At 43.7% G+C, this 27,405-nt stretch overlaps 1 protein-coding gene and 1 pseudogene across 1 annotated transcript; both read left to right on the top strand.

Annotated features, from left to right (window-relative positions):
* The first annotated feature begins 622 nt into the window (after positions 1 to 622).
* LOC115776925 (uncharacterized) lies at positions 623 to 12,753 on the top strand (annotated as a pseudogene).
* Positions 12,754 to 23,328: 10,575 nt separating this feature from the next.
* Positions 23,329 to 27,183, top strand: LOC115776924 (uncharacterized). Its single transcript, XM_030724728.1, has 9 exons — positions 23,329 to 23,385; positions 23,633 to 23,755; positions 24,410 to 24,556; positions 24,974 to 25,030; positions 25,176 to 25,268; positions 25,627 to 25,668; positions 25,853 to 25,882; positions 25,978 to 26,133; positions 26,543 to 27,183. The coding sequence occupies exons 1-9, from the start codon at positions 23,329 to 23,331 to the stop codon at positions 26,765 to 26,767; spliced, it is 930 nt and encodes a 309-aa protein (XP_030580588.1). The 3' UTR covers positions 26,768 to 27,183.
* The last annotated feature ends 222 nt before the right edge of the window (positions 27,184 to 27,405 follow it).

Genomic DNA, 27,405 nt, shown 5'->3' with positions numbered 1-27,405 from the left:
ATTGGACCTCTGTGAACCAAAACCAAGCAAATAACAAAGAGTCCAAAACATTTTGCTTCACTGAAATCAATCAAAATGAGCAAAGGAAAAAAGTGGAACTAACTCAAACTCTATAGTTGGTTTACAAACTAAGTTCAAGTCAAACTGTGGATAAAATGAGCTTCGTTTTCCTGTTTGTCACTTCAGCTGGATGGATGTTAGGAACACAGGATATTTGAGCTGCACAAATCATTTGGAAGAACTCAGAGACGTGAAAGCTTCCTGTTACCTGTGGCTTCTTCTCTGATTGGCTGCTTTGCCTTAGCTGTGCCGCAGCTTTCAGAGAGGAGACGTCAGATCAGCTGCAGTCATCGAGCTCTGCTAGAAAAACCAAACAGCATCCATTACAAATCACATTTAATGTCACACAGCTACAAATCACAACCTGTTACTGTGCACGAGGGGGGCCCACTTCCTGTTTCACCTGTGATGATGTCACAGTGAGCTCCTGTATCATGTGAGCACACACAGTGCAGAGGTGAGCTTCCGTCTTTGCTTGAATGAATCAAATAGAAACTTTGTGTGGCTGCACGTCTGTCTTATTGCTCACTCTGCTGTCTCACTGCTGCATCCAAATACTAATATGAAGAAGAGCCACATTCAGAGAGCCCTCCTCCACCAAGCTCAGAAACAAACGTCTCCATCATTCAATAACTGTGCTGTGAGTTTCTCTTTCTTCATGTTTGAGTCTTTCTCCTTCAGCTCTGCCCCTGTAAAGCTTCTCAAAGGGATTCAAAGCTGCAGATTTTAGAGCAGTCAGCAGGAGTCCGGCTGAGGTGCTGCGAGCTCGTGACGACTTCTGCAACATTCAAACGGCTAACAGGGTCAATATGTTTCATATTTCTGATGCTGACCACAAAGAGACTTCAGTCATTCTTTAAAAGCTTCAAAGCTCTGAGGGAGCTTCCAGGTGACAGCATTTTACACACAGCTGATTGGTCGCTGGTTTTAGAGGTAGGAGCCCTCAGAGGGGCATCAGTGGGGGGGGGGGGGGGGGGTCATCACGATTCAATAAACAGAACCAGAGACAGAGGTTTGTTTTGGGTCATTAGTCAATAAATGTATTGATCTGCAGCAGTTTTGATGCCACAGTGAAATAAATGTGTGCAGCTGAATCTTTGGATGCAGATTCATAAGTCAGCTGTTCTGGGATCAGTGTGAACAGGAAGCCTTAACTGTCTTCCTCCCAGATTTCATCAGCACAGTCAAAGCTGCTGCTTATGCTCATTTCTGACATTTCAACATTGTCTGCTAACCAACAGTCACAGCTTCATCTTTGATCTTTGATTGGAGAAAGATTGGAAAATGAATTCCTTTGTGGCTGCCAGTCTCCTTCATGCTGTTTGCAGCAATTATACCTGAGAGTCATCTTTCTGACCAATCAGTCTGAAGCCTTTCACACAGGTGAGCCTCAATGATGTCAGCTCAGTGAGTCACACAGGTGAGCCTCAGTGTGTGTGCTGAGGAAACACTCTGGTCCCTTCGCACTTTCAACATGAGAGATCCAAACAAATCAGTTTCTTTACAAATGTTCAGTTTAAGTGCAGTGACTGAGACTCTTCCATGCCTCCCTGGTTCACCAGCAGAGGACTCTCCCCTTTGAGGGAACAGCTTCTACACTCAGTTTAAACACATGCAGATTAAATGTAACATTTCTTTGGCTTCAGTGTCTCATTAACTGTAACTTATGTACTCACTGCCTGTAAAGCTCGTCACTCTGGTTCCTGCAGATAAAGTTGGTGTTTCTGTTTGTGTGTCCTCACAGCTTCCCAGCATGCCCTGGCTGTGGTGGTGGAGGTGACTGAGGGGGCAGAGTCTGTCCTGCTGCCCTGTCTGTACTCAGGTTTTATACCTGAGGAGCCCACAGTGATGTGGACTCGCAATGATCTCCATCCCAAATCTGTGCACCTGCTACGAGAAGGAGGAGATGACCTTAGAGGGCAAAACCAGCGCACATCAGTGAGGTTTGATGCTCTGGATACTGGAGACTTCAGCCTCACTCTGAGGACACCACAGCTGACTGACAGCAGCAACTACACCTGCTCCATCAGTGATGGAAGAGACGAACGCAGACTGAGAGACATACAGCTGCAGGTCAAAGGTCAGCAACAAATTCCAACAGCCTCTGTTAATACAGGTGAAAGATCAGTACTGGTCAGACTGGTGGTCAATATGCTAAAACAGTCACATTTTGTATACTAAAAAAAGATTTTTCATAAAGTAAACAGATAAGTTCAAGATCAGTCAACTACTACACTGTAAATCTGCAAAATCTGAACATGTCTTGGTCATTTTTGGCCAGGATATTATCCATGTTTTACAGAAAGTTCACAGACCTTTCCATGAATGGTAAAATAGAAAATTCTGTAGATTTATATCCTCTGAACTATTAATAGACTATTCCTTCATCTCTAAAGCAAAGAACAGTATATCCATCCATCCATCCATCCATCCATCCATCCATCCATCCATCCATCCATCCATCCATCCATCCATCCATTTTCTTCCACTTATCCAAGGCCAGGTCCTGGTGGCGGAAGCCTAAGCAGAGAAGCTCAGACCTCCATCTCCCCAGCTACTTCCATCAGCTCATTCAGAGAAACCCCAAGGCGTTCCCAGGCCAGCCCGAGAGACATAATCTCTCCAGCATGTCCTTGGTCACGGTCTCCTCCCAGTAAGGACACCTCACCTCAAGAGGCATCCAGGAGGTATCCTAGTCAGATGTGCAAACCACCTCGACTGGCTCTTTTCGATGTGGAGGAGCTGCGGCTCTACTTTAAACCCCTCCTGAATGGCTGCATTCCTCACCCTATCTCTAAAGGAGAGACAAGCCACACTTCAAAGAAATCGTATTTCTGTAATTTGTATTTGCGATCTGATTCTTTTGGTCCCTACCCAAAGCTCATGACCATAGGTGAGGGTAGAGACGTAGATCGATCGTAAATCAACAGCTTCACTTTCACACTCAGCTCCCTCTTCACCACAACAGACAGCGTCCGCATCACTGCATCACTGCATCACTGCATCACTGCAGATGCAGCCCCGATCAGTCTGTCAATCTCCTGTTCTCTTCTCCCATTACTCGTGAACAAGACCCTGGGATACTTGAACTCCTCTACCTGGGGCATTAACTCGTCCCTGAGTGGGCACTCCTCCCCTTTCTGGCTGAGGATTATGGCCTCAGACTTAGAGGTGCTGATTCTTATGCCAGCTGCTTCACACTCGATTGTGAACCATTCCACTGCGAGCTGGAGGCCACCACCTGATGAAATCAACAGGACTGCATCATCTGCAAAGAGCAGAGGCGAGATTCTGAAGCCACCAAGGTGGAAGCCTTCCACCACCTGGCTGCTCCTAGAAATTCTGTCCATAAAAATTATGAACAGAATCAGTGACAAAGGGCAGCCCTGGCAAAGTCCAACACCCACAGGAAATGAGTACAACTCATTGCTGGGAATATGGACCAAGCTCTCGCTGCGGTTGTTCAGGGACTAAGATCTCACGCGATGTTGCAGAAGCATGTCAACCACGACAGCTTTATAACATCCAGAGCCTTCAGGATCTCGGGGCAAATCTTATCCACCCCAGGGGCCCTGCCACCAAGGCGTTGTCTAACCACCTCAGTGACCTCACTCCCAGTGATGGGTGAGTCATCCCTGGACTCTACTTCTGCTACAGAAGGCATGTCAGTGGGATTAAGGAGGTCCTCGAAGTATTCCTTCCACTGTCCGACTATAACAAGTTAGCAGCGCCTCACCTACACTGTAGAGCACCGCTTTCCCCTCCTGAGTCGCCTAATGGTTTGCCAGAATCGCTTTAAGGCCATCCGACACTCTTTTTCCATGGCCTCACCGAACTCCTCCAACACCCAAATTTTTGCTTCAGCTACCGCCCGAGCTGCGTTCTGCTGGGCTTGCCTGTACTCGTAAGCTGCATCCAGAGTCCCACAGGCTAACCAAGCCTGATAGGACTCCTTCTTCAGCTTGATGTCTCCCTTCACCTCCGGTGACAACCATCTGGTTTGGGGATTACCACCACGACAGGCACCAACCACCTTGCAGCCACAGATCTGAGTACCAACCTCAACAATGGAGGTGCGGAACATGGTCCATTCAGAATCAGTGTCCTCAGCCTCCTGTCAGAATGCTGTCAAAGTTCTGCCAGAGTTGGGAGTTGGAAGATTTCATGGACTGGGGCCTTTGCCAGGCATTCTCAGGTCACTGAAGGCATCAGTGAAGGCCCCTGAATACCTGATTGCCAAAACACAACAGCAGTCACAGTACATTCAACATAATACAAACCATGTAGTTCAGATGTGCAGCTGACTGACTAGTCAAATTCATATGTTCTACTGTGAATTCTCAAGATATGCAGAGTCTGTTGTGCTTTGCCATTTTACCTTAGATATGGTTACTATCGTGATATCTTCTCTGACTGGGCTTTTAGGTTTAAAGATTTTTAACCCCTTAACTGGCAGCAAAAAAATCACCTGACAAAAACTACATAACGCCTTCTGGTCATTATTGGCTCTGAAAAACCCATTTCATAGCCTATTAATCGGCTGCGTCTGGTCCGCGGGCCGAATGAAGTGCATTTATATGGCAGGCTAGACCCGCCCATTTTGACTGACACCTCATTCGGCCAATCATGTTAAGAAATGGGTTTCCCAGAGCCAATAATACTCAGAGGGCGTCACGTAGCTTTGTCAGGTGATTTGGTGCAGCCAGTTACATGATTGGCCGAATGACGTGTCAATAAAAATGGGAGGGTCTAGCCTGCCATATAAAAGGGACTACAAACGGCCCGTCACCGGGCCCTTGCCAGTTAAGGGGTTAAACATGGATGTCAGAAACATAGATACTCAAATCTCAGAGTAGGTAACTGCTATGATTACCATCAGTATGACTGCTCGTGTAGCTGATATTGTGGTTTATTGTTCTCTCAGACCAGCAGGTGGAGGTGAAGGTGGAGGAAGGCTCACACTGTCATCCTGCCCTGCAAAACAAATCCTGACCTGCCCGAGGACACCAGAGTGGAGTGGACTCGCTCTGACCGAGAACTCGTGATAGTCCACAAGTACCTTCACAGAGGTGATCACCTTAACAGACAGGATGGTCTTTATAGAGACCGAACGAAGATGAATGAAGACCTGCTGAGAACCGGAGACCTCAGTCTGACCCTGGAACAGCCCACAGAGAGAGACACAGGAGGATACATCTGCACCATCTACAGGGACAAGGACATCCTGAGACAGAAAGTAGTGCTCCAGGTCAAAGGTCAGTGGTGTAGCTACAGTCAGAAGTCAGTGCTAAAAATTAAGGTCAGGGTTCAGAGATCACATTTTTTTTTAATTGTTTTATCAGAACCATTTCCATCCTGGGTCACAGCTGTCCTGGTTCTGCTGACTGTTCCAGTTCTTCTTGTGGTGCTTGTGGGTCTCTTATTTCATTTTCGGCACTATTTGATGTCAGGTGAGTCTCTACTTCTACACTACCCATAATGCCGATGGTTGGCACGTGTCCTCTGGGGGCTGTTTGACTGTCGCTCACACAAACTTCTTCCAGAAGCTGAAAGAGTTCAGAGTTCCAAACTGTGACAGCAAAAACTGTAACTCATCACATAAATAGCTCATTTCCCTTAATATCAAGAGTAGCTTTGGGTCTCTAGTAGTGTTGTAGTCAAGACCACCTAACCCGAGACCGAGACAAGACCAAGACCAGAGGGTATCGAGACCGAGACAAGACCAAGACTTTTAGGGTCCGAGACCAGTCGAGACCAAGACCGAGGGGGGGCGAGACCGAGACAAGACCAAGACCAGTGCCTGACACTACATGACACAATAAAATGTGAAAAATGATCAAAATCACTTCTCAAATTCATCTGAAAGATCCGCATTCCCATAAAATTACCCTGATATTAAAAACTCACAGCTCAAATAAATATAACCATCTTTATTTAATACTCCTGGGCATTAAATAAAGATCATTTATCACAGAATGTAAAACAATTATTCATAGTTCATCACAATAGTCTTAACTATTCTCTGCCTTTCATAAACTATGCATAAAGTTGTGTTGTTTTTAAACCAACAACCTTTGTAAAAATGGGTGCTTTTTCAAAACCACATAGCTAAATGTGTAAAACTGAAAAAATGGCAAACACTCATCGACAGTAAGAACTAAAGCCTTTAATCTTATACAGATTAAAGCTGCAGGATGTAACTTTTGTAAAAAATCTGGTTTTTACATATTTGTTAAAACTGTCACCATGTCAGACAGTATGAGACCGATAATCTGCGAAAAAAATGGAGCTCCTCCACCTCCTCCCTGAACCGCTCCCAGTCAAAAACAACCAGTCAGAGCCAGGAGGAGGGTCTTAGCACTGTCAATCACTCCTGGTGTATGCTGCTCAATGTAGTTGTGTGCAACACTTCATAATTTGGTATCGATCCTATGCCACAGGGCCATTATCACCGATACTGATACCAATACTTTTTAATAATTATGAAGAATTTCCATGAAGTTTAACTGGTTTGAGATTTTTTTCCTTTGGATCATTAATTAGTTAAAACCCAGGATAGAATTGGGCAAAGTTTATATGCAAGTAGAAAATACTTTATCAAAATAAAAGTTATTGTTCTGAAACAATAGAATAAAACAATTTTCCCCATACATTGATGTCTGGAATTTTTTTTCATAAATTAAGTGTACAAAATCATCACTCAAGAACAAATGCAAACTTTTTTCCAGGTAGATTTTTCAGAAAGTATAATAAAAAAATTTTATAAAAAATGTTCCTTCATTCACTAATTTTCTACAAATTTACATTTAAATTTGATTTAAATGTTTCATAGCAAAATCCTTTTTTTTCCCAAATAAAATATGTTATGCATCACATGACAGTATAACAAAACACTGTGGGGAGGGGAGGAGCAAAGTGCTCTGTGCTGTGACAGGAGCGACACTTAGACAGTCAGCTCGCATCTTTGATGAAACCGCAGAACTGCATACAGGAGAGAAACTGAAGCCAAAGTATCGATCTCATCACACTGATATTGATCAATACCAATACAACGTTGGCATCCATATTATCGATATCAGGATCAATCTGCCCACCACTAGCTCAATGTACTGATGGCGGAGAAACAACTTACTTACTTCTCTGCTGTTACCATTGGTGGTGGCCATGGTAACTTCCGGGTTCTAGCAAGAAATATTTCTCACCCCAGCACTAATGCTAATGCTAATTAGTAAGCTAATACTAACCACTAAATGCCGCTCCCACTTGTTAATTGAGTGATGGGGCCTAAGACATAACCAGAAAGCAGTAATCAGTTTTTTTGGACGTGTAGTTACATTTCTCGAGGTGCATGTCAGGTTTGCTTCAGAGAGGATTTTCAGTTATACACAAAGGATCAATGCAGAACTCTAAATCAGGCCTTATTAGATCGATAGAATGATCATTTTTACATATAATCCAGAAAAGTTACATTTATACATCACGCATTTAATGTGTCCCAGAGTGCCGTTTCCTTCCACTGTGTTTGCAGAAATCACATAAAAAAATACACAACAAAAACATAATCCAGATTCCTCGGCTGCTAATAGCATTTCCTACATTTGAATATCAGCCACCATATTGTGAGCATAAACTATCACGTTTTTAATGCAACAATAGGAAGTGACATCATCTTGCTGGGAACTGTAGTATTTTATTCTTGAAGGCCTCTCATAGCTCTACTGGTGCTGAAAATTAATGTTTGACTATGGCTTTCTGAATACAAGTAGGGCTGCAACTATCAATTATTTTAGTAATCAAGTATTTAATTGATTATTCCGTCAATTAATCAAGTAATTGGATAAGAAATAATTTTTCATTTTAACAACTCATCAGCATATTTTAACTTCCGTACTGCAGATGTTTCTCTGTGTGAAACAAACAGGGTGGATGGAGCAGCTACAAAGTTCTCTGTTCTTCATGTTGCTGATCAGGTGGTTGATAAAAACATTTTGAAGGAGCCCCTCTGTACTGATGGTGGTGGAGGGGGCACCGAACGATTGCTAGTGCTAATGGCAGCCCCCCTTTCCCCAGTACACTGTGGTTATAGATCTGTTCTGGTGGCTACAGCTGACGTAAAGAAAAAAATAACAGCTGACACCCTCTGCACAACACGTGCGCACATTCAAACATGCGCACTCACAGCACAGAGAAGTAGGGGCGTGAAAAAACATCTCAGCGATCCACTCGTGTTAAAGGCTCGTTTTTGTTTTTTTGGAAATGCTCCGCTTACACAGAGACACCTGAGCTGCAGAGCTGAAACCAAACATCAAAGCAACAAATTTGTGTCGAGGATTTTTAATAATCGAATTGCGTTATTCCAAGAATCGTTGCAGCCCTAAAACTTGCATTAAATTTTTAGTTTGTGTATCAAAATACATGAAGGTTGGTATTTACCTTTCATGCTGGGATTTTTTTGTTGAATCGGAAGCCTGAAATTTTCCTTTGATCTTCATTTTCCCTCTTACTTCTCTTCGTGTTCATGCAGTTATTTCGATTTATGCAGCACACGCGTGACCATAGTGAGATCAAACATACACATTGTGAATGAAACTGTCCGTGCTCTGTGGTAGATTGCAAACTGCGGTGAAATGATACAGGCGTAAGCAGCGATAATAGCAGCGACCTAGCCGGGGCGGAGTCTGTGAGGTGCGCTCCTTTGAGAGGCAGAGGAGCGCAATCTTTGTTGGATTTGAATCAGTACGTTTTGCATCCAATAAAAGCAAAGATGTTAACAAATAAATTGGACAGTATTCTGGCAATTTAGTGATATTTCCACAGCTGTGGTCTTGACTGGTCTTGAAATAAAATCCCGAGTCCGCAAGGTCCGAGTCCATGACAAGACCGAGACCAAATGCGGTCGAGTCCATGACAAGACCGAGACCATCAAAAAGCGGTCTCGAGACCGGTCTCGAGACCAAGACCGATCTCGAGTACTACAACACTAGTCTCTAGTAAAATGTTTTGATCCACAGTACAGAATGCAACACTGAGGTCCAATGGGACAGAGATGAGTCCACTGTCAGAGGCCATAAGAAGGTCATCAGTAACCTTCACTAATGCTGTTTCTTTGCATAATGAACTCTAAATCCTGACTGGACCCCTTATGACCTGCTAACTGCTTTTAAATACAGCAGAATTGCAACCACACATGACAGAGCAATAATTCTTTTTGCATATAAGACCAGAGGATTTACACTTACATATCATGCATTCAACTCGCCCAGAGCTCTGTGTCCTTCCTCTAACAGGAAGTTGTGTATAATTAGCTAAAGCAGCTGGCTCAAATTAGGACTAAGATTTAACTACAGTCACTTGAAAAGTCTATGGTACATATCCCATTAATAAAGATTAATTGATCATACTTATTATCCATAAACATTTAAGGTGGCTGTAATTAAACCGCTACTTAAAAAGCCATCACTGACCCAGTTGTCCTAGCTAATTATAGGCCAATCTCCAACCTTCCTTTTCTCTCAAAGATTCTTGAAAGAGTAGTTGTAAAACAGCTAACTGATCATCTGCAGAGGAACGGTTTATTTGAAGAGTTTCAGTCAGGTTTCAGAATTCATCACAGTACAGAAACAGCATTAGTGAAGGTTACAAATGATCTTCTTACAGCTTCTGACAGTGGACTCATTTCTGTGCTTGTCCTGTTGGACCTCAGTGCAGCTTTGATACTGTTGACCATAACATTTTATTTCAGAGGCTATGGAAAAAGACTTTCGGACAGCATCGAAGTGATTCTGGCAAACTGTCAGGTGACTCAGGAGGGGAAAGCAGTGCTCCACTCACACGGTTTATAGTGCAGGTGGGGTGCTGCTGACTTCAACTGAGGCTATAGTCGACCGGTGGAATTAATACTTCGAGGACCTCCTGAATCCCAATGACACCTTCTGTAGTGGAAGCAGAGTCTGGGGAAGAGGGGGATGACTCGCCAATAACTGGGGGTGAGGTCCCTGAGGTGGTTAAACAACTCCTTGGTGGCAGGGCCCCTGGGGTGGATGAGAATCGCCCTGAGTTCCTGAAGGCCCTAAATGTTGTAGGGCTGTCTTGGTTGATACACCTCTGCAACATTGCGTGGAGATCTGGGGCGGAGCCACTGGATTGGCAGACCAGGGTGGTGGTCCCCATCTTTAAGAAGGGAGACAGGAGGGTGTGCTCCTCACTCCTCAGCCTCCCTGGTAAGGTCTATGCCAGGGTGCTGGAAAGGAGGGTCCACCTGTTAGTCGAACCTTGGATCCAAAGGGAACAACGCGGTTTTCGTCCTGGTCATGGAATGCTGGACCAGCTCTTTATCCTCTCAAGGATATTCGATTGTGCGTGGGAGTTTGCCCAACTGGTCTACATGTGCTTTGTGGACTTGGAGAATGGCATTCAACCGTGTCCCTCGGGGTATCCTGTGGGAGGTCCTGTGGGACTATGGGGTGTCTGGCCCATTTTTTTCACTCCAAATATTATACTTCATCAAGTCAGAGCAAATGTGCTCAGTGCTGCTGCCTCTGTCTATACAGCTCATATTGTGTTTTATAATCTTCTCAGTCCCCCAGGTGGAAGTGGAGTCAGGGGTGGCGTCTGTCCAGCTGCCTTATAAAACTACAGTTCACCTCCGTGAAGACACTAAAGTGCAGTGGAGGGACAGAGACAACAGGAAGATCCATGTGTATCAATATGGCTCTGACCAGCCTGACAAACAGGACTGGCTTTTCAAGCAACGAACAGAGATGAATGAAGACCTGCTGAAAACTGGAGACCTCAGTCTGACCGTGAAATACCCCATACAGTGGAACAGAGACATCTGCACCTGCATCGTCTACGACAGGGAGGGAAATGTCCTGATGAAGAAACAAGTGAAGCTGAAAGTCAGAGGTCAGTGCTATAGACACAGGTCATTTTGTGTTTCATGGAACATATGTGAATTGCACTTCTTACACAATCTAATTCAAACCAACGATGTAAACATATGGCCCTGAGCTCTGAAGTGGACAGCAAACAAAATATCATCAAGAGGAGCATTTTGGAGGAGAAATTACTGTGAGGCAGCACATGGACAGAAAAAGAATTTTAAAAAATCACAGCCTGAAAGCTGCTTCGACTTTGATCTCTGTCTCCTGTTACCTTCTCCTCTGATCCAGTTCAATTTTATTTATTTAGCACCAATTCACAACAGTCACCTCAAGGCGCTTTATACTGTAAGGTAAAGACCCTACAATAATACAGAGAAAACAGTCAAAACGACCCCCTATGAGCAGCACTTCTTGACAGTGGGAAGGAAAAACTCCCTTTAACAGGAAGAAACCTCCAGCAGAACCAGGCTCAGGGAGGGGCAGTCATCTGCTGAGGGGGGGCTGAGGGGTGAGAGACAGGACAAAAGACACACTGTGGAAGAGACAGAGATGCAGAGTCAAGTCAAGTCAAGTCAAGTTTATTTATAAAGCACATTTAAAACAACGACGTTGACCAAAGTGCTGTACAAGATCTGTAACCCCAAGGACTATACTAAATAAAAATAAAAATATATAAATAAATAAATAAAATAATAAAATAAAAATAAATAAATAAAAACATTAAGAACAATAAATAACATAAGAAAATTAAAAATTAAAACGTTTAAAACAAGTACCATAAAATACCATAAAACAATCATCTAAAAGGAGGTAGCACTGCAGCCAAATGCCAAGGAAAAGAAATGTGTTTTTAATAGAGATTTAAATGTGTGTATCGTCTGAGCTGTGCGGATATGGAGAGGTAGATCGTTCCATAGCTTTGGTGCTGCTGCTGCAAAAGCTCGATCACCTCTGTTTTAGTCTAGTTTTAGGCCTCTGTAAGAGCAGCTGGTTCGATGACCTCAGAGCTCTTATAGGGGTGTGACAGTGAAGCAGCTCAGACAGATACAAAGGTGCCAGTCCGTTTAAGGCTTTAAAAGTAAGCAATAAAATCTTAAAATCGATTCTATCAGAGTGATCTGATTAAATGCAGAGTGGGGTATAAACAGTAAAAGAGATCATCTGCTTCTGTCCTTCAGCTTTCTTTACAAACCTGCTGCTGTCTGTACAGCTCATGTTTTATTTGTTGTCCTCTCAGACTGTCAGGTGGAGGTGGAGGAGGGGGTGGAGTCTGTCCAGCTGCCCTTCAGAACCACAGGTGACCTACCTGGTGACACTAAAGTGGAATGAAGACGCATTGAACCCAAAACATTAATGAATGTCCATGTGTATCAGAACGGCTCTGACCAGCTTGGAGAACAGAACCAAGATTTCACAGGCAGAACCAAGATGACTGAAGACCCTCTGAGAACAGGAGACCTCAGTCTGACCCTGAAACAGCCCACAGAGAGAGACAGCGGGAGATATAGATGTGAGGCTGACAGGAAGGAGAGTAACATATGGAGGGAGAAAACCATGCTACTCAGACTCAAAGGTTTGATTGATTGATTGATTGATTGATTGATTGATTGATTGATTGATTGATTGATTGATTGATTGATTGATTGATTGATTGATTGATTGATTGATTGATTGATTGATTGATTGATTCTGACTGTCTTGTGTCTCCTCTGCAGGGAGAGCTCAGGTCCAGCATCAAACAGGGATCATCAGGAACAGAAGAAGCTCCATTACTCCGACTCCTCTGATGGCTGATCAGTCAGTTTGGTGACTGTCCATCAGATTCCTTCCTGACATTTTTTTATGATGCAAGTCTGATTGGATCAATAATCAAACAAAGAATGAACAAAGGAGCACATTCTGAATGTTGTTCATATCAAAACACAGAAAGTTTATGAAAAAGTTACTTTAACAATGAAAGATGGCAACACACAATCCATAGACACAGCAGTTCAGTGCTCTCTGTTTCAGTGCTTCCATTGGCTTTGTTTGTGGTCACTTGTCCTGAAAACATCCTGCAGAACAAACACCTGCAGCCAGCACAATCTCTTTAAAATAGGACTAAGCAGTGAGTGGACTGTTACAGCTGGGTTTCTCTTTAACCAGCATCCTGGTCCAGCATCTATGGAATACTGTGTCCACAGGGACAAGACAGAGATGGCACAGGAACAGGAAGTAAAAGCAAGACTGCATTGCCAGCACACTGATGATGCTGAAGAGGCAATCACAAAGTTCGCCTCTTTCTAGCACTTTTGTCTCCAGCACAAGATTTCTCTTAAATAAGATTTAAAACTTTGAGGTGGCAGGTTGCAGTGAAGAAGATTTACAAGGACAGCTGCATTCATTCACTCATTCCAGATACACCAACTGAGCTAGCAGACCACAAGGTACACTATCATGACAGGGCCAGGGGCTCCGATAAGAGCAAAGGAGAGGGGTTCTGCCTGTACAGTTGTGGTCAGAAGTTTCCATCCATCATCATGGCCATTAATGTCATGGTAATTTTGGTCTTTCAATGATTTAGTTGCACTGTTCTTTTTCAAGGGTGGAATTGTTGTACAGAATATATATTTAATTACTTAATTATTTAATTTTCTCTAATCCACACAGGGTCATATATATACATACACACACACCAATAATAAGTAGGTAAACGTCCATTAGCAAGTTACAACTTGACCAGATACTTTTGGTATGCATTAAAAAGCATCTGACATAATTCTGGCTGGATATTTGACCTTGTGTCATGATCCTGGGCCGGTGGCCCAGTGTTGAGTTTTTGTGAAGTTCTGTTTTCTGATTGTTCAGGATTTCTGGAATTTTAGTTTCTTTGTTTTCTGTTTGGTTTTTCATGTTCTGGTTTTCCATGTGCTCCTGTGTATTTTAGTCTTGACCCTTCTGTGTTTAGGTTCCCTTTGGTTTAGTTCTCCCTGTTTCTCTTAGTGTCTCTCCCTTGTCTCATGTCTTGTGTTTGGTTGGTCATGTTCTGATTCCCTCTGTATGTCGGTCTCCCTGTGTTAGGTCTGCATGTATTTGGTTAGGTCACTTCCTGTTTTATTTTGACAATCTTGTGTTCATTGTGCTTTGTGTTTGGGCTTACTTCCCCTTGTCTTGTTAGTGTATTTCATTCACCTGTGTTGTCACCTGTTTCCCTTTTCCCTCATTATGTCTCAGTGTATTTAAAGTTCAGTGTTGTTTAGTTCCTTGTCGGGTCATCAGTTAATCATTGGTTTTTCCTGCTGTGTGCTTCATGTTACGTTTACGTCTATGCTCCAGTTTCTTGCTATGTTGTGCTATTAAAGTTTGGATTATTAAGCTCCTTGCCTTACGAGTCCTGCATTGGGGTCCTCTGCCACGCTGGCCACAGCCCAAAACCTGACACCTTGTTTATATAATCACACACTAAGGTTAATTATGGAGTTCCACAGGGTTCTGTGCTAGGACCAATTCTATTTACATTATACATACTTCCCTTAGGCAGTATTATTAGAAAGCATTGCATCAATTTTCATTGTTATGCAGATGATACTCAGCTTTACCTATCAATGAAGCCAGATGACACACATCAATTAGTTAAACTGCAGGAATGTCTTAAAAACATTAAGGCCTGGATGACCTCTAATTTCCTGCTTCTAAATTCAGATAAAACTGAAATTCTTCTTCTCGGCCCCACAAATCTTAGAAACATGGTGTCTAACCAGATACTTACTCTGGATGGCATTACTTTGGCCTCCAGTAACACTGTGAGAAATCTTGGAGTCATTTTTGACCAGGATATGTCCTTCAATGCACATATTAAACAAATATGTAGGACCGCTTTTTTGCATTTGTGCAATATTTCTAAAATTAGAAACATCCTGTTTGCTGAAAAGCTAACATGAATTAGCTTTTCAGCAATAGTCCATGAATTACAATAGTCCACTTCTAGGATGGACTATTGTAATTCATTATTATCAGGCTGTCCTAAAAGCTCCCTGAAAAGCCTTCAGCTGATCCAAAATGCTGCAGCTAGAGTACTGACAGGGACTAGAAAGAGAGAGCAGATTTCTCCCATATTGACTTCTCTTCATTGGCTCCCTGTTACTTTTTTGACATTTCGCTTAACCCTCTTCATTGGAGGGGAAGGCGAAATGTCAAAAAAGTAACTTAAAGGGCCAAATTGTATGTTATTTTTGACATCAATTCGCTGACCGGAAGTGGGCGTGGTCGGATGTGGCTCGTGGGCCGCAAGTTTAGACACCCCTGCATTATACCGCACCGCCCCCTAGAGCTGTGTTGATCTGTGTTTTTTGATTATGGAGTTTCTATGTTCTTCAGAGCCCCCCCCCCCTTCCTTCTGGTATGCAGGTGAAACATGATAGAGACCTCCTGAGCCAGGTAGATTTCATGGTTTGAACAGTGACCTTAGAAACCTTAGAAATCAGGAAGGTGGGAAACACTTTCATGGCCCTGCATCGATTCCATAAATCACTCTGTTCATCCACCTGCTGTGGAGAAGGTCCCCGGTTGGAAAGAGATGAATTCACCTCGGGGGCAATTCCCCAAATCATCAACGGTCACCTCAGGATGTTTGGAGCAATCATCACTGAGTCTCATCTGAACTTTGAGTTATTTCTCCATTTGTTCCAGAAAAGCAGGATTATTGGGCTTCACTGGATGACAGCAGTTATCTGTGTAGAGTTTGAAAGAGCCCATATCAAAGGTGTTTGGGTGTGTGTAGACTTGTTCTCTCTCCCTGTCTTTACTGTCAGGTGGAGCTTATTACTCGTGTCTCCACCTGTGTCTCCACCTGTGTTGGAGCTGCCCTGTCCCAGGCTAATACTCATGCACATTATTTCCAAAATTTGTGATGGTGTTCTCTTATTGTCCTAATGTGAAATTGTGAAATACTCATATTTATGTGAAACAGCCAAACATTAACTAAAACTGATAGACTCACCGTTTTTAAGTCAAAGAGACTAAATTTCACCATTTATTTATTCAAATAAAGTTTGTTTTAATGTAATAAAATATGCTGAGGCATCATTTTATCAGTAATGATCTCATCAGTGATCCTCAGTCAGCTAATATCAACTCCCACAGCATTTATTCAGTATCACACTGCAGTCTGTTGCTCTGACATTCAGGAGTTCAGCTTTGCTCAGTCCATTACAGCCAGCAGTTGTTAGAGAGCACACAGTGAGCGCAGCAATGATAATCATTTAACATTATATTATAAAGACAGTGCAGACTTTGTACAGCAAAATACGTCTTTCAGTAAATTAATCTGTCTGTAGAGCGGACAGGTGAGATACCGACTTCACTGAGGTCAGCTGCATTAAACTAAAGGTTACTGGAGGGTCCGCTTGGCTGCTGGTAGTGATGAGAGTGTGAAACTGAAGCTTTGATACGTGCTTCGAACCCTGGGCTTACAACTCCAGAGAACCACTGCTTCGAAGCTTGCTTCAGGACGTGACATATGACATCTGAAGCAGCAAATGCTTTGTTCTCAGAATGAATCAGCTGACTGGTTGAGGTGATTCGCTGGTTACGAGTGAAGGAGCGAGAGCGAGACAGTCAGCAGGTTCATACTAACACACTTTCAGCGTTGTTATGACCAACAGTTACTGCTGAGTTATGAATTAAAGACAACCTTTGCTGGCTCGTCCTTTCAACGTAATGACGGACGCTGTCGTATCAAGATTAACACAAAAGCAGTAGTTACACAAGCACAGCCAGTTAATGCCATGTTTTCCCAGCACTCTGCTCAATAACACAACACACACATTCATCCATCTTTATGTGTAATAGAACCTGATATCATGATAGTCTCTGGAGCTTGAAAAAGGCGACTGGACTTCTTTTTGTTTCTTGAAGACGTTTCACCTCTCATCCGAAAGGCTTCTTCAGTTCTCAACCAAATGGTGGAGAGACCCAGGTATTTAAACCCCTGTGGGCGTAGTCCCCTGGAGGTGGTTATGACCCTCTATTGATCATGTGCTTGAACACATGTGCCCAGGTGTGAAGGGGGCGTGGGTCATATTTAATCAGTGGTTTCAGTTGAAACCAATTTAGGACTCCGCTCCATTGTTTCCTGTGGCCTATTGAGGTCACTGGAACAAAGGTGTGAATGGGGGTTGAGACGTCTGGGAAGGGAGCTCAGGACAGCACTGTAAGCGGGGGAAAGTTGGTGACGTAATCCACCTCCTCTGTTCAATGATGGTTGTTCACAGTGGACATAGATGGCTTCTTTCACTCCTCTTTCAAACCATCTGTTTTCCCTGTCCAAAATGTGGACATTGGCATCCTCAAAAGAGTGCCCTTTTTCCTTCAGATGCAGATGTACTGCTGAATCTTGTCCTGTCGAAGTGGCTCTTCTATGTTGTGCCATTCGTTTGTGAAGAGGCTGTTTGGTTTCACCAATGTAGAGGTCCGAGCACTCTTCACTGCACTGAACAGCATACACTACATCGCTGATCTTGTGTTTGGCGGGTTTGTCCTTGGGATGAACCAGTTTTTGTCTTAGGGTGTGACTTGGTTTGAAGTATACTGAGATGTCATGCTTGGAGAAAATTCTTCTGGGCCCAGTTGGGTTACCCCAACTGGGCCTTCATCAAATCAGCTAAGATGCACAGGAATGAAGGCCAAACACAAACTACAGAGAATAGGAAGGACAAGAGGAACAACATTGTCATCCCATATGTGTCAGGCTTGTCAGAGAAACTCAGAAGAATTTTCTCCAAGCATGACATCTCAGTATACTTCAAACCAAGTCACACCCTAAGACAAAAACTGGTTCATCCCAAGGACAAACCCGCCAAACACAAGATCAGCGATGTAGTGTATGCTGTTCAGTGCAGTGAAGAGTGCTCGGACCTCTACATTGGTGAAACCAAACAGCCTCTTCACAAACGAATGGCACAACATAGAAGAGCCACTTCGACAGGACAAGATTCAGCAGTACATCTGCATCTGAAGGAAAAAGGGCACTCTTTTGAGGATGCCAATGTCCACATTTTGGACAGGGAAAACAGATGGTTTGAAAGAGGAGTGAAAGAAGCCATCTATGTCCACTGTGAACAACCATCATTGAACAGAGGAGGTGGATTACGTCACCAACTTTCCCCCGCGTACAGTGCTGTCCTGAGCTCCCTTCCCAGACGTCTCAACCCCCATTCACACCTTTGTTCCAGTGACCTCAATAGGCCACAGGAAACAATGGAGCGGAGTCCTAAGTTGGTTTCAACTGAAACCACTGATTAAATATGACCCACGCCCCCTTCACACCTGGGCACATGTGTTCAAGCACATGATCAATAGAGGGTCATAACCACCTCCAGGGGACTACGCCCACAGGGGTTTAAATACCTGGGTCTCTCCACCATTTGGTTGAGAACTGAAGAAGCCTTTCGGATGAGAGGTGAAACGTCTTCAAGAAACAAAAAGAAGTCCAGTCGCCTTTTTCAAGCTCCAGAGACTACTATGACCTGGATAACTGAGAATCTACACAGACATACTGATATCATGATATTTGGTCATAATGTGTAATGTCAAACATGACATTTCTGAAGCTGGAGAAGTTGTGAGCAAAAAAAAAGAAATCGCCTGAGTCCAAAATCAGTGGAAAAACGCTTATTCCGAAATAAAAACCTCTGAATTCCCAGCCCCAAATTTCATGACTGTCTGAGTTATACAAGCACAACCCACCTTCCCTACTTTGTTTCCTAAAGCACACCCTCTCTCAATCCCAGATACTAGTCAGCATATGTCTACTCAATCAGCTGAACATATATTGACAGAGTTTGTTGTCTACTATTTCACCACTAGATGTCACTAAGATGAACCTTTGACTGAATGAACCATGTTCAATACAACTGGCAAAGTTGCTCAATACTGCTTTATTGCTTCATTTGGGCATCACTAGCAAATAGCTTCCTTTTATACTCTCCCTGCCACGGGTGAGCATCCGGATCAGTCCAAGTTTGGGTGTAGCAAACAAATGAAAACCAAATAATCACATTCACCAACACCAAACAAAATATAGCACAAAGAAGGGGTATTTACATATATACAAATGCCTATAACTAAGTCAATGACCTCCCCTAACCTGGCATTTTGGTTTGCTCCAGGGGCTCATAAGCAGGTGATTGAGCTCCTTTCACTCTATGCTCCACATCCTGCTGAGGAGACAACCAGGAGAAGGTGAGTACTGCTAACATTAATATTTATAACTCAGAATCAAAGTTTATGAAACAGATCCAGTGATGGGGAGATGAAGCTTCATGAAGCATTGAAGCTTTCCGACCAATCAGTGAACCCAGGAGTGAAAACTTCAAGAAACAGCTCAAATAGACTGCAGACGAACACACAACAGTCCCCAATACCACAAACTGTGTGTGTGTGTGGGGGGGGGGGGGTCCGTTGCATTTCGCTGTCCCTTATAGTTCAAATCGCTTATCACCGACACAAGCCTCGATATGCACTACACAAACATCTCCCTCAATTACTCGACACACGCTTCGAAGCCTCGACACAGCACAACACATCACTAAAAACAGATAAGTTATGAACAGTTCCAGGGTTTTCACAGGTATGGTGGCCAGTCCCCTCCATTTCTTTGCCTTTAACTGTCACTTTAACACAAAATAACTCAAAGAATACTCAAACTTTGTGTGTTCACTTTCATATAGCTTCTTAAAATATCAATCCTTCATTAAATAATGTAAGCAGGTAAAGGTAATGAACCCCTGGTCCCCATTACATGGAGGAAAAAGAGAGCAGCATGAAACATGAGGCTGTAGATTCAAAGGAAGAAGAACTCTATAAATCAAAGTAAATGAACGTGGAGTTTGATAAACTCTGTATTAAAGTAATGGAAACACTTTTTATGCTATTCAGATGGATGTGGTCGGTGTTCCTGCTCCTCATCAATGGTAACAAACTGAGTGTGTTTGAAGCAGACTGATCTGCACTCACTGCAGTGTAACCATCATCACACAGCCTCGCTGTGCCATCATTATGTGACCAATATTACAGTCAGTGTGTTTGATCCGACATCATGCTGGTGGGACACACACACACATACAGCGACACACAAAGTGCACAGACAGCAGCATTAATGCAAGAAATTAGACAAACTGATGATTTTAACTACAGTCAGCATGAGTCACATGACCTCAGGTTGACCCTCCATCTACACTTTACACATGAGTGGTGTCTACAGGACCCAGATGAGGCCGTTAACAGGCGACAGTGAGGGGCACAGAAGAAGGAACTGATAAGCTGCTACATGCTTGCATATTTCAATAACTGTGTAACAGGGTTGTTGAACCCTGAGTATAAAAAGTGGACTGAGACAGAGAGCGGAGTCAGACTTGTGTGAAGCTGCACTGACTGACTGTATTAGGCAGCTCCGACAATTCTGAACCAGATTAATCTGTACCCTGTGTGTGATGAGGCTCAAGTAAAGTGAGCTCAGTGCACCCACCGACTCCAGCAGCTACGCCTGCTCCATCACTGAGGGACGACAAGAACGCAGACTGAGAGACATACAGCTCCAGGTCAAAGGTCAGCAACAGCCTCTGTAAATGACAAAGGTCAGACTGGCGAACAGAAAAGCATGATCTTACTGCCACGGCTAAATGTGGAGGACTGGATGGAAACATCACATCCACAGCAAACAAGAAGCTCGTTACACAGGAGCCACACTCAGACCTGCAGTTCAGAGTCACCTGACCCTGTACCTGGCTGGATCTCCATGGGAACTAAAGCAGGTTAGAAATAAGCAGCAGCCTTAGATATGGTTATCATATCGTTAGCCTAATAGCATGATTGCCTAAGTCATATTTTGGCCAAAATTGAGATATATATCTAAATGTATCTACACTGTAAGCAGAGTAGAATTAGGTAGGTATCTCAAAATATGCCAAAATATGACTTAGGCAATTATGCTATTAGGCTAACGACATGCTCTCTGACTGAGCGTGCTCAGACCCTGTACACCTGGTTAGGAAAGACACTCCTGGGATTATTCTAACGAGACAACACAAAGAAACAAATGTGTTTCAGAAGTTTCAAAAATGAATCTTTGAATTTATGTTTTGGGTCCAAAAATAGTAAAAAAAAAAAAAAAAAAGTGAATTTTTTTCTATTTGAAGCAAAAAAATCATCCTCAAGACAAAGTTTGAAAGGAAAAAGCAGTTATCAGCCAGCACCTCTGCTGACACACAGTTTGCTGAGAACACACCACACAGTGTGTGTGTGTGTCTCTGTGTGTGTGTGTGTGTGTCTCTCTGTGTGTGTGTGGTTTGCGGAAGGCAGATAAACACCACTTTACACCCAACGCACTGATTTAGAAACAGATCGTAAACACACACACACACACACACATACACAAGGATACACAGATACTCTCTCTCTCTCTCTCTCTCTCTCACACACACACACACACACAAGGATACACAGATTCTCTCTCTCACTCACACACACACACACACACACACACACAAGGATACACAGATTCTCTCTCTCACTCACACACACACACATACACAAGGATACACAGATTCTCTCTCTCTCTCTCTCACACACACACACACACACACACACACACACACACACACACACACACACACACACACACACATAGTGGGATGTTTTTAGAAAGCTGGTGGTGAAACCCTGCAGGCTGACCACAGAGGAAGCTCTGCCCGTTGGAGCTCCAGCTCTCTGTGCTGCCACGACTCTGAGGGAAGCAGGCGGTGATGGGACAGCTGGGAGCTCAGCTGGGAGCCACCACGGCCAGTTCTTGGTTAAACTGGTTTTATTCTGAGCTCTCAGGAGAGTCCAGATCAGACCCCAGCAGCAGTTCCTCCATTAGACAATATTGTGTGCTTGTATCCTCCGAGCACCCGTCACTCCATCAGCTACACTGCTGAGGGTCCATATTCACAGAGCCATCACATCACACTAACCAAGGAACCCCTGAAGCACTGAGCACTGATCTAAAAACCTTCATCCCTTCAAAAAAAACACAGGGATCTAACATGTTCCATCATGCCTGTAAAGATGTAAATCTTTGCACTGGGAATCTTTGAGGCAGACCTGAGATGTTGAAGTGATGAGCTGAGACTGTGTTCAAGTGAAACCTGCTTGATGTCTCTTCTTTCAAACTCGGGTTGTGGGTTTCTGCTTTGTGTGGTTGTGTGGCAGGAAATCCTGCTGGTTGTGAAATGTGTTTACTGCCAGCTGGATGTGTTGTTATGTTGGTTCACCACAGCTCCATCAATCCGACACACACACACACACACACACACACACACACACACACACACACACACACACACACACACACACACACACACACACACTAAGTCAGCCAGGTCTGAAAAAAGCTCCTACCTGTCCCCTCAGTATCACCTGAGTATATTTAATAAAGCCATGAAAAGTCTGTGAGCCCATGGAGTTCACAGGCTGGGGTCAAAATTTGGCACTTATTTTATTTGTCTTATTTTTCCAGCTTTTTTGAGCCATCATAACTCTGTAAGTACAGAAGAAATCTACATGAAACTTCCAGGTTTGAAAAACTGATTTAAACTTCATTAAAACACTAAAGCTGGTTCTGAAGAGAGGAGGCACTCACTGGTTTTTCATGGTATGATCCAATAACATACACAGTCACGCACTCACATACCTTTTCTGCTCGTCATAATTTTATATCTATAATATATGAAGACACCAAAGCCAGCAGCCAGGAGAACCACAGGAACCAGGACACCAGGTAGAACTTTAGTCCAGGCTGGAGGAGGAGGTTCTGTAATCAACAGAAGCACAAAATCTTGAACATCTTACAACAAATTTTAAATTCAGATTAGAGTTAATTTGTAATCTGACCTCCAACCTTTATCTGCATCACTGACCTGTGACCTTCAGCTGCACATGGATCTTGGTCTGATCTTGTCCAAGTCTGCAGGTGGTGCAGGTGTAGGGTCCACTGTCAGAGACTGCAGGGGTCCTCAGAGCGAGGCTGAGGTCTCCAGTCTGCAGAGCGTCAGCTCTCATTGATGTTCGGTTGATGTAATGATTGTTTTGTTGTTCCAGTTGATCACCGCTCTGCAGACGCACGTGGACTGTTGGGATGTTGAGGTCCTTGCGGTCCCACACTGCTGCTGTGAAGTCTCTGGAAACATCAGCTGATACCTGACAGGGCAGCAGGACAGACTCCACCCCCTCAAAACACCTCCACCTCTGCCCCTGAGGCATGCTGGGAAACTGAGGAGAGAAAATATGAAGTGCTGTGATAACACGAGTGAATCACACGAGTGCTGTGATTTTGTAACAGCTGGTTAGACACAGAATGAGGATCTAAATGCACTTCGAGATCACAGAAAAGTTCAGAGTCTTCACTGATATAAAGATGGGTTTGGTACACAGGTGATCAGTCCAACTAAGCAGGTAAAGAGGAGCGAACAGAGGCAAAAACCAGGAAACAGATCTGAGCCAGAAACATAAGAAGGCTCTCACTGGAACACTAAATACCTGGACCTGCAAAGGAACACCTACCTCATGGCTAAAGGTCTGTGGAGTATCTGTTAGTACTTTTACTCGTGTACTCAGACTGAGATGTGACCATCCTGCTGTGTCTGTGTTTATGCTCATGGCGTCTCCTGCAGACACGCCCACACCTGCCTGCTGAAGACTCTGATCTGACCCCCAGAGTCCCGTCTTCAGCCATCGAGTCCCTTTCAGATTACTATGCTCACCTGCATGTTAATCCTTCTTCATGGTGCACACAGGTGATGTTTGTGATCCTCTGTTTTAGTCTTTCAGTGAGAACTCTGAGCCTCAAACTAAAGCTGCAGACTCCACCGATGATGAGGAGCTGAGAACCTATACGGATGAAGCAATTACACACACCGAGGAACCACAAACTCCCAAGAATGTCCCAAACCTTATGAGACCTGAATATCCAGATGCCTTTTCCCTGAGTCAGGAAGGCGGTTATCAAAGCACAGGTAGGTTAAGCCATAAGTAATAACTCCTGCATCAGAAGACGGAGCTCTGCACTAATGAAGGACACCAGAAACACAAAGGTTACAAATGTCACAGCTGTCACAGCTCTTACAGGTGTTACAGGTATTGCAGACGTCACAGCTGTTACAGAGGCCTGCAGCAGAAGAAAGGAGGTTTAATTTCTCCATCAATGGAGAGAAATTAAACCATCATTCTGATGCTGAGCTGCTGTTTGAATCATAAACACGATGAAAGCAATAAAACACCCACATAACAACCACTTTCACTGCAGTAAATACTCACACACACACACTGTCAGTGTAAATCCGCCTGTTGTTGTTGTTGTTTTTGTTGATGGGCGTAACATCAGTAGGAGGGGGGGTGGGGACTGAGGGTGACATGATGACATAACACTTCCTACCAAACACGATAAAAAGAGGAACCGCAGCGAGACTCAGTCAGAACCCGCAGGATTCGCTCCGCAGCACCAGGACCAACCCGGACCTTCAGGACCGCCTCGAACGTTTGTCAGGATGTGGCTGCTTCTGATGATCGTCCTGCTGGATCAGAACCAGGCTGCTCCTGTAAGAATGCGTCCTATTGGTCGGTTCATCAGTCAGACATGAGGCACGGAGATGACTCTGTCTGTCTGTGTGTGTGTGTGTGTGTGTGTGTGTGTGTGTGTGTGTGTGTGTGTATGTTTATAATACCTTGTGGGGACAATTTTCCTGACATATACTACGTTGTGGGGACCAATTGCTCCTTGTGGGGACTGGAACCTTGTCCCCACAAGGGGAAACCCTGTTTTTGGGTCAGGGGTCAGAGTTAGGGCTAAGGTATGAATTGAGTTTAGGTTAGGGTTAGGGTTAGGTATGTGATGGTTAGGGTTAGGAAAAGGGTAAAGGTAAGGTTTAGGCTGTAGAAATGAATGGAAGTCAATGGAAATTCCCCACAAAGATAGCAAAACACACTTGTGTGTGTGTGTGTGTGTGTGTGTCTAGCTGCCAGGAGAACTCCACAGCCTTCAGCTCCTTCAAAACCAAATGGACCAAACAGCAGTGAGTACACAAACGTGTAGTTAAAGTATGTTATTCTCAGTTTTCTGCAGTAATGCAGTATTTCCCTCTGAGCTGTGACAGTAAAGTTCATCAAGTTGCTTGTTAGGTTTTACTAACATCACTGTTGTGTCCTGTGTGTCTGCAGCCGTCCCCCCCTCCTGATCCCCCTCATATATTAACTTCCTCCTCCTCCTCCTCTTCATCATCAGTTTCCTCAGAGTCAAGCCAAAGTTCAGAGGTCAGAATTACAACACTGTTTTCATCAGCATGTGACTGAATCCACGGAGTCTCTATTTGCAGCTCTGAGTCTGTTAATCTTTAATTTATTTAAAAGAAAATGAAGTCTGGTCCTGCAGAGCAGCTCATGCAGGCGCTCTGTTCAGATGTTTATCCTCTGATCTGTGAACATGACATAGACGACTACATTACCCATAAGCCTCTGCAGCATCAGTCATTGTATAACATGTCTGTCCTTTAGTCCTGTGGCTGCAGTTCAGTGTGTTCTGTCACATGCAGGTCTAATTCTCAGACCTGCAGGTGGTTAATACCAGCACCTGACAGAGCACCTAAATGAGGCTGTTTGGATGTGTTTACAGGGTGCTCAAATGCTGAGAGAACGGCTGAACCTGGAAAACACGGTAACACCCCCCCCCCCCCCCCCCCCCCCCCCCCCCCCACACACACACACACACACACACACACGTGTTTTTCTGTCTGTGTGCACCCCGACCTAAGCAAATGTCCTCATAATGCAGAAACATCCTTACTCTTACCATACCACAATGTGTGATGTCATAACGTGTGTTATGTCATATCCTGCAGGCTGTGGAGCAGGTGGACTCCTCTCAGGAGGTGAGCTGTCACTTTGATTTAAATAAAGTTCATTTTAATGAGTTTAAATGTTACAGGTGTTTATGTGTGTGTGTGTGTGTGTGTGTGTGTGTTAGAGTGTGGAGCTCCTTCAGCCTCCCAGTTACACCAACAGCACCACCAGCACCAACCTGTGGTTCAATGAACTGGTTTTACTGGGAGAGAGAGTGGGTGAGCAAGATGGGGATGGAGAGAGAGACACCGGAGACAACAGCGTGGAGAGCGAGCACAGGGTGACATCACTGTGACATCACACAACACCAAACAAAACTGTTCCATACGAGCTGAGATTAGCTGCTCTCGGGTCCTTGGGTCATGTTTTTTCTTCTGTGGAGTCAAACTTGTCATCAAAGCTGCTTCTTTAACTGAGACTCTTTGTGATCGGGCAGCTTAGATTGATGATGATGGACGTTACTGTATAAAATATAAACGTGCCAGATTTGAGCTAAACTGCTCATTTCCATCTGCAGTCTCTGTGCAGGTCACAAAGACACGCAGCTTGTCATTTTTAACTTGTTTTTTATCTTTTGTTCTTTGCTTTTCTTTGATTTCATCATTTGTTGTCCAGCTGTTGTGTTTAAATGTTCCTGCAAAAATTGACTCTGACTCCTCTCCTTCTGCTTTAACCCTGCCCCCAACCAGCCTCTGCTGATGACCTTTCACCACCTCCTGACGCGACCTCGGCACAGAGAAACCAATCATATCTCTGAAGCAGCCACAGAGGGAGATGGTGGCGTGGGCGGAGCCAGAGAGGAAACATTTGAGCTTCCACGACTGTCGGACGACAGCACAGAGGCAGAACACGGGCTGACCTTTGACGAACCCGACCAAGGCTTCCATGGAGATGAGGCAGGGCTGGGGCTGTAACAAAGGCCCCGCCCCCTGTACTATTAATACAATCGGTTATTAATGAATGATGCAATTATTAACTACTGAAGCTTTAATCAATCATAAAGAACATGTAGCTAATTGTGTATGTTAAAGTTTATATGCATGTTTGATTTAGCAAAGTACAAAATTAAGCGCATTTTAACAGTGCCATCAAGTGGCCATTTATCACTTTATAGTGAACATGTATTTCGATAGTTCCTGAAGCTTTAAAGCTAAGTTACAGGAAGTGTCACGATGAAGGGCTGAAGTTTTAATGAACACCAAATCATCAACAGAGGCCTGAACACAGTGTTAATTTTGACAGCAAATTTTGATTTAGTCAGTCTTTTGACTAAAATGTAATTTAGTTTTAGTCATAATTTAGTCATCTGAATAGTTTTAGTTTAGTTTTAGTCGACGAATTATCGTAAGAACATAGTTGACTAAATCTACAGTGGATTTAGTCGACTAAAATATAAAGAGTGTAAATTGTAAATGCTTTTTCTTCAGTTCCCTTGAATTAGTAATTATACACACACAAAATTAAACATTTATTAAAAGTTATGGAATATTATTAATAATATTAACATTAGTGTTTCACCTGCTTCCCACACACCTGATCATTAACACCACCT

The sequence above is a fragment of the Archocentrus centrarchus genome, unplaced genomic scaffold, assembly GCF_007364275.1.
Source record: "Archocentrus centrarchus isolate MPI-CPG fArcCen1 unplaced genomic scaffold, fArcCen1 scaffold_41_ctg1, whole genome shotgun sequence".
In the NCBI taxonomy this organism is placed as follows: domain Eukaryota; kingdom Metazoa; phylum Chordata; class Actinopteri; order Cichliformes; family Cichlidae; genus Archocentrus; species Archocentrus centrarchus.
The sequence above is the reverse complement of the archived record's forward strand: the minus strand, read 5'-3'. Positions and strand labels throughout refer to the sequence as shown.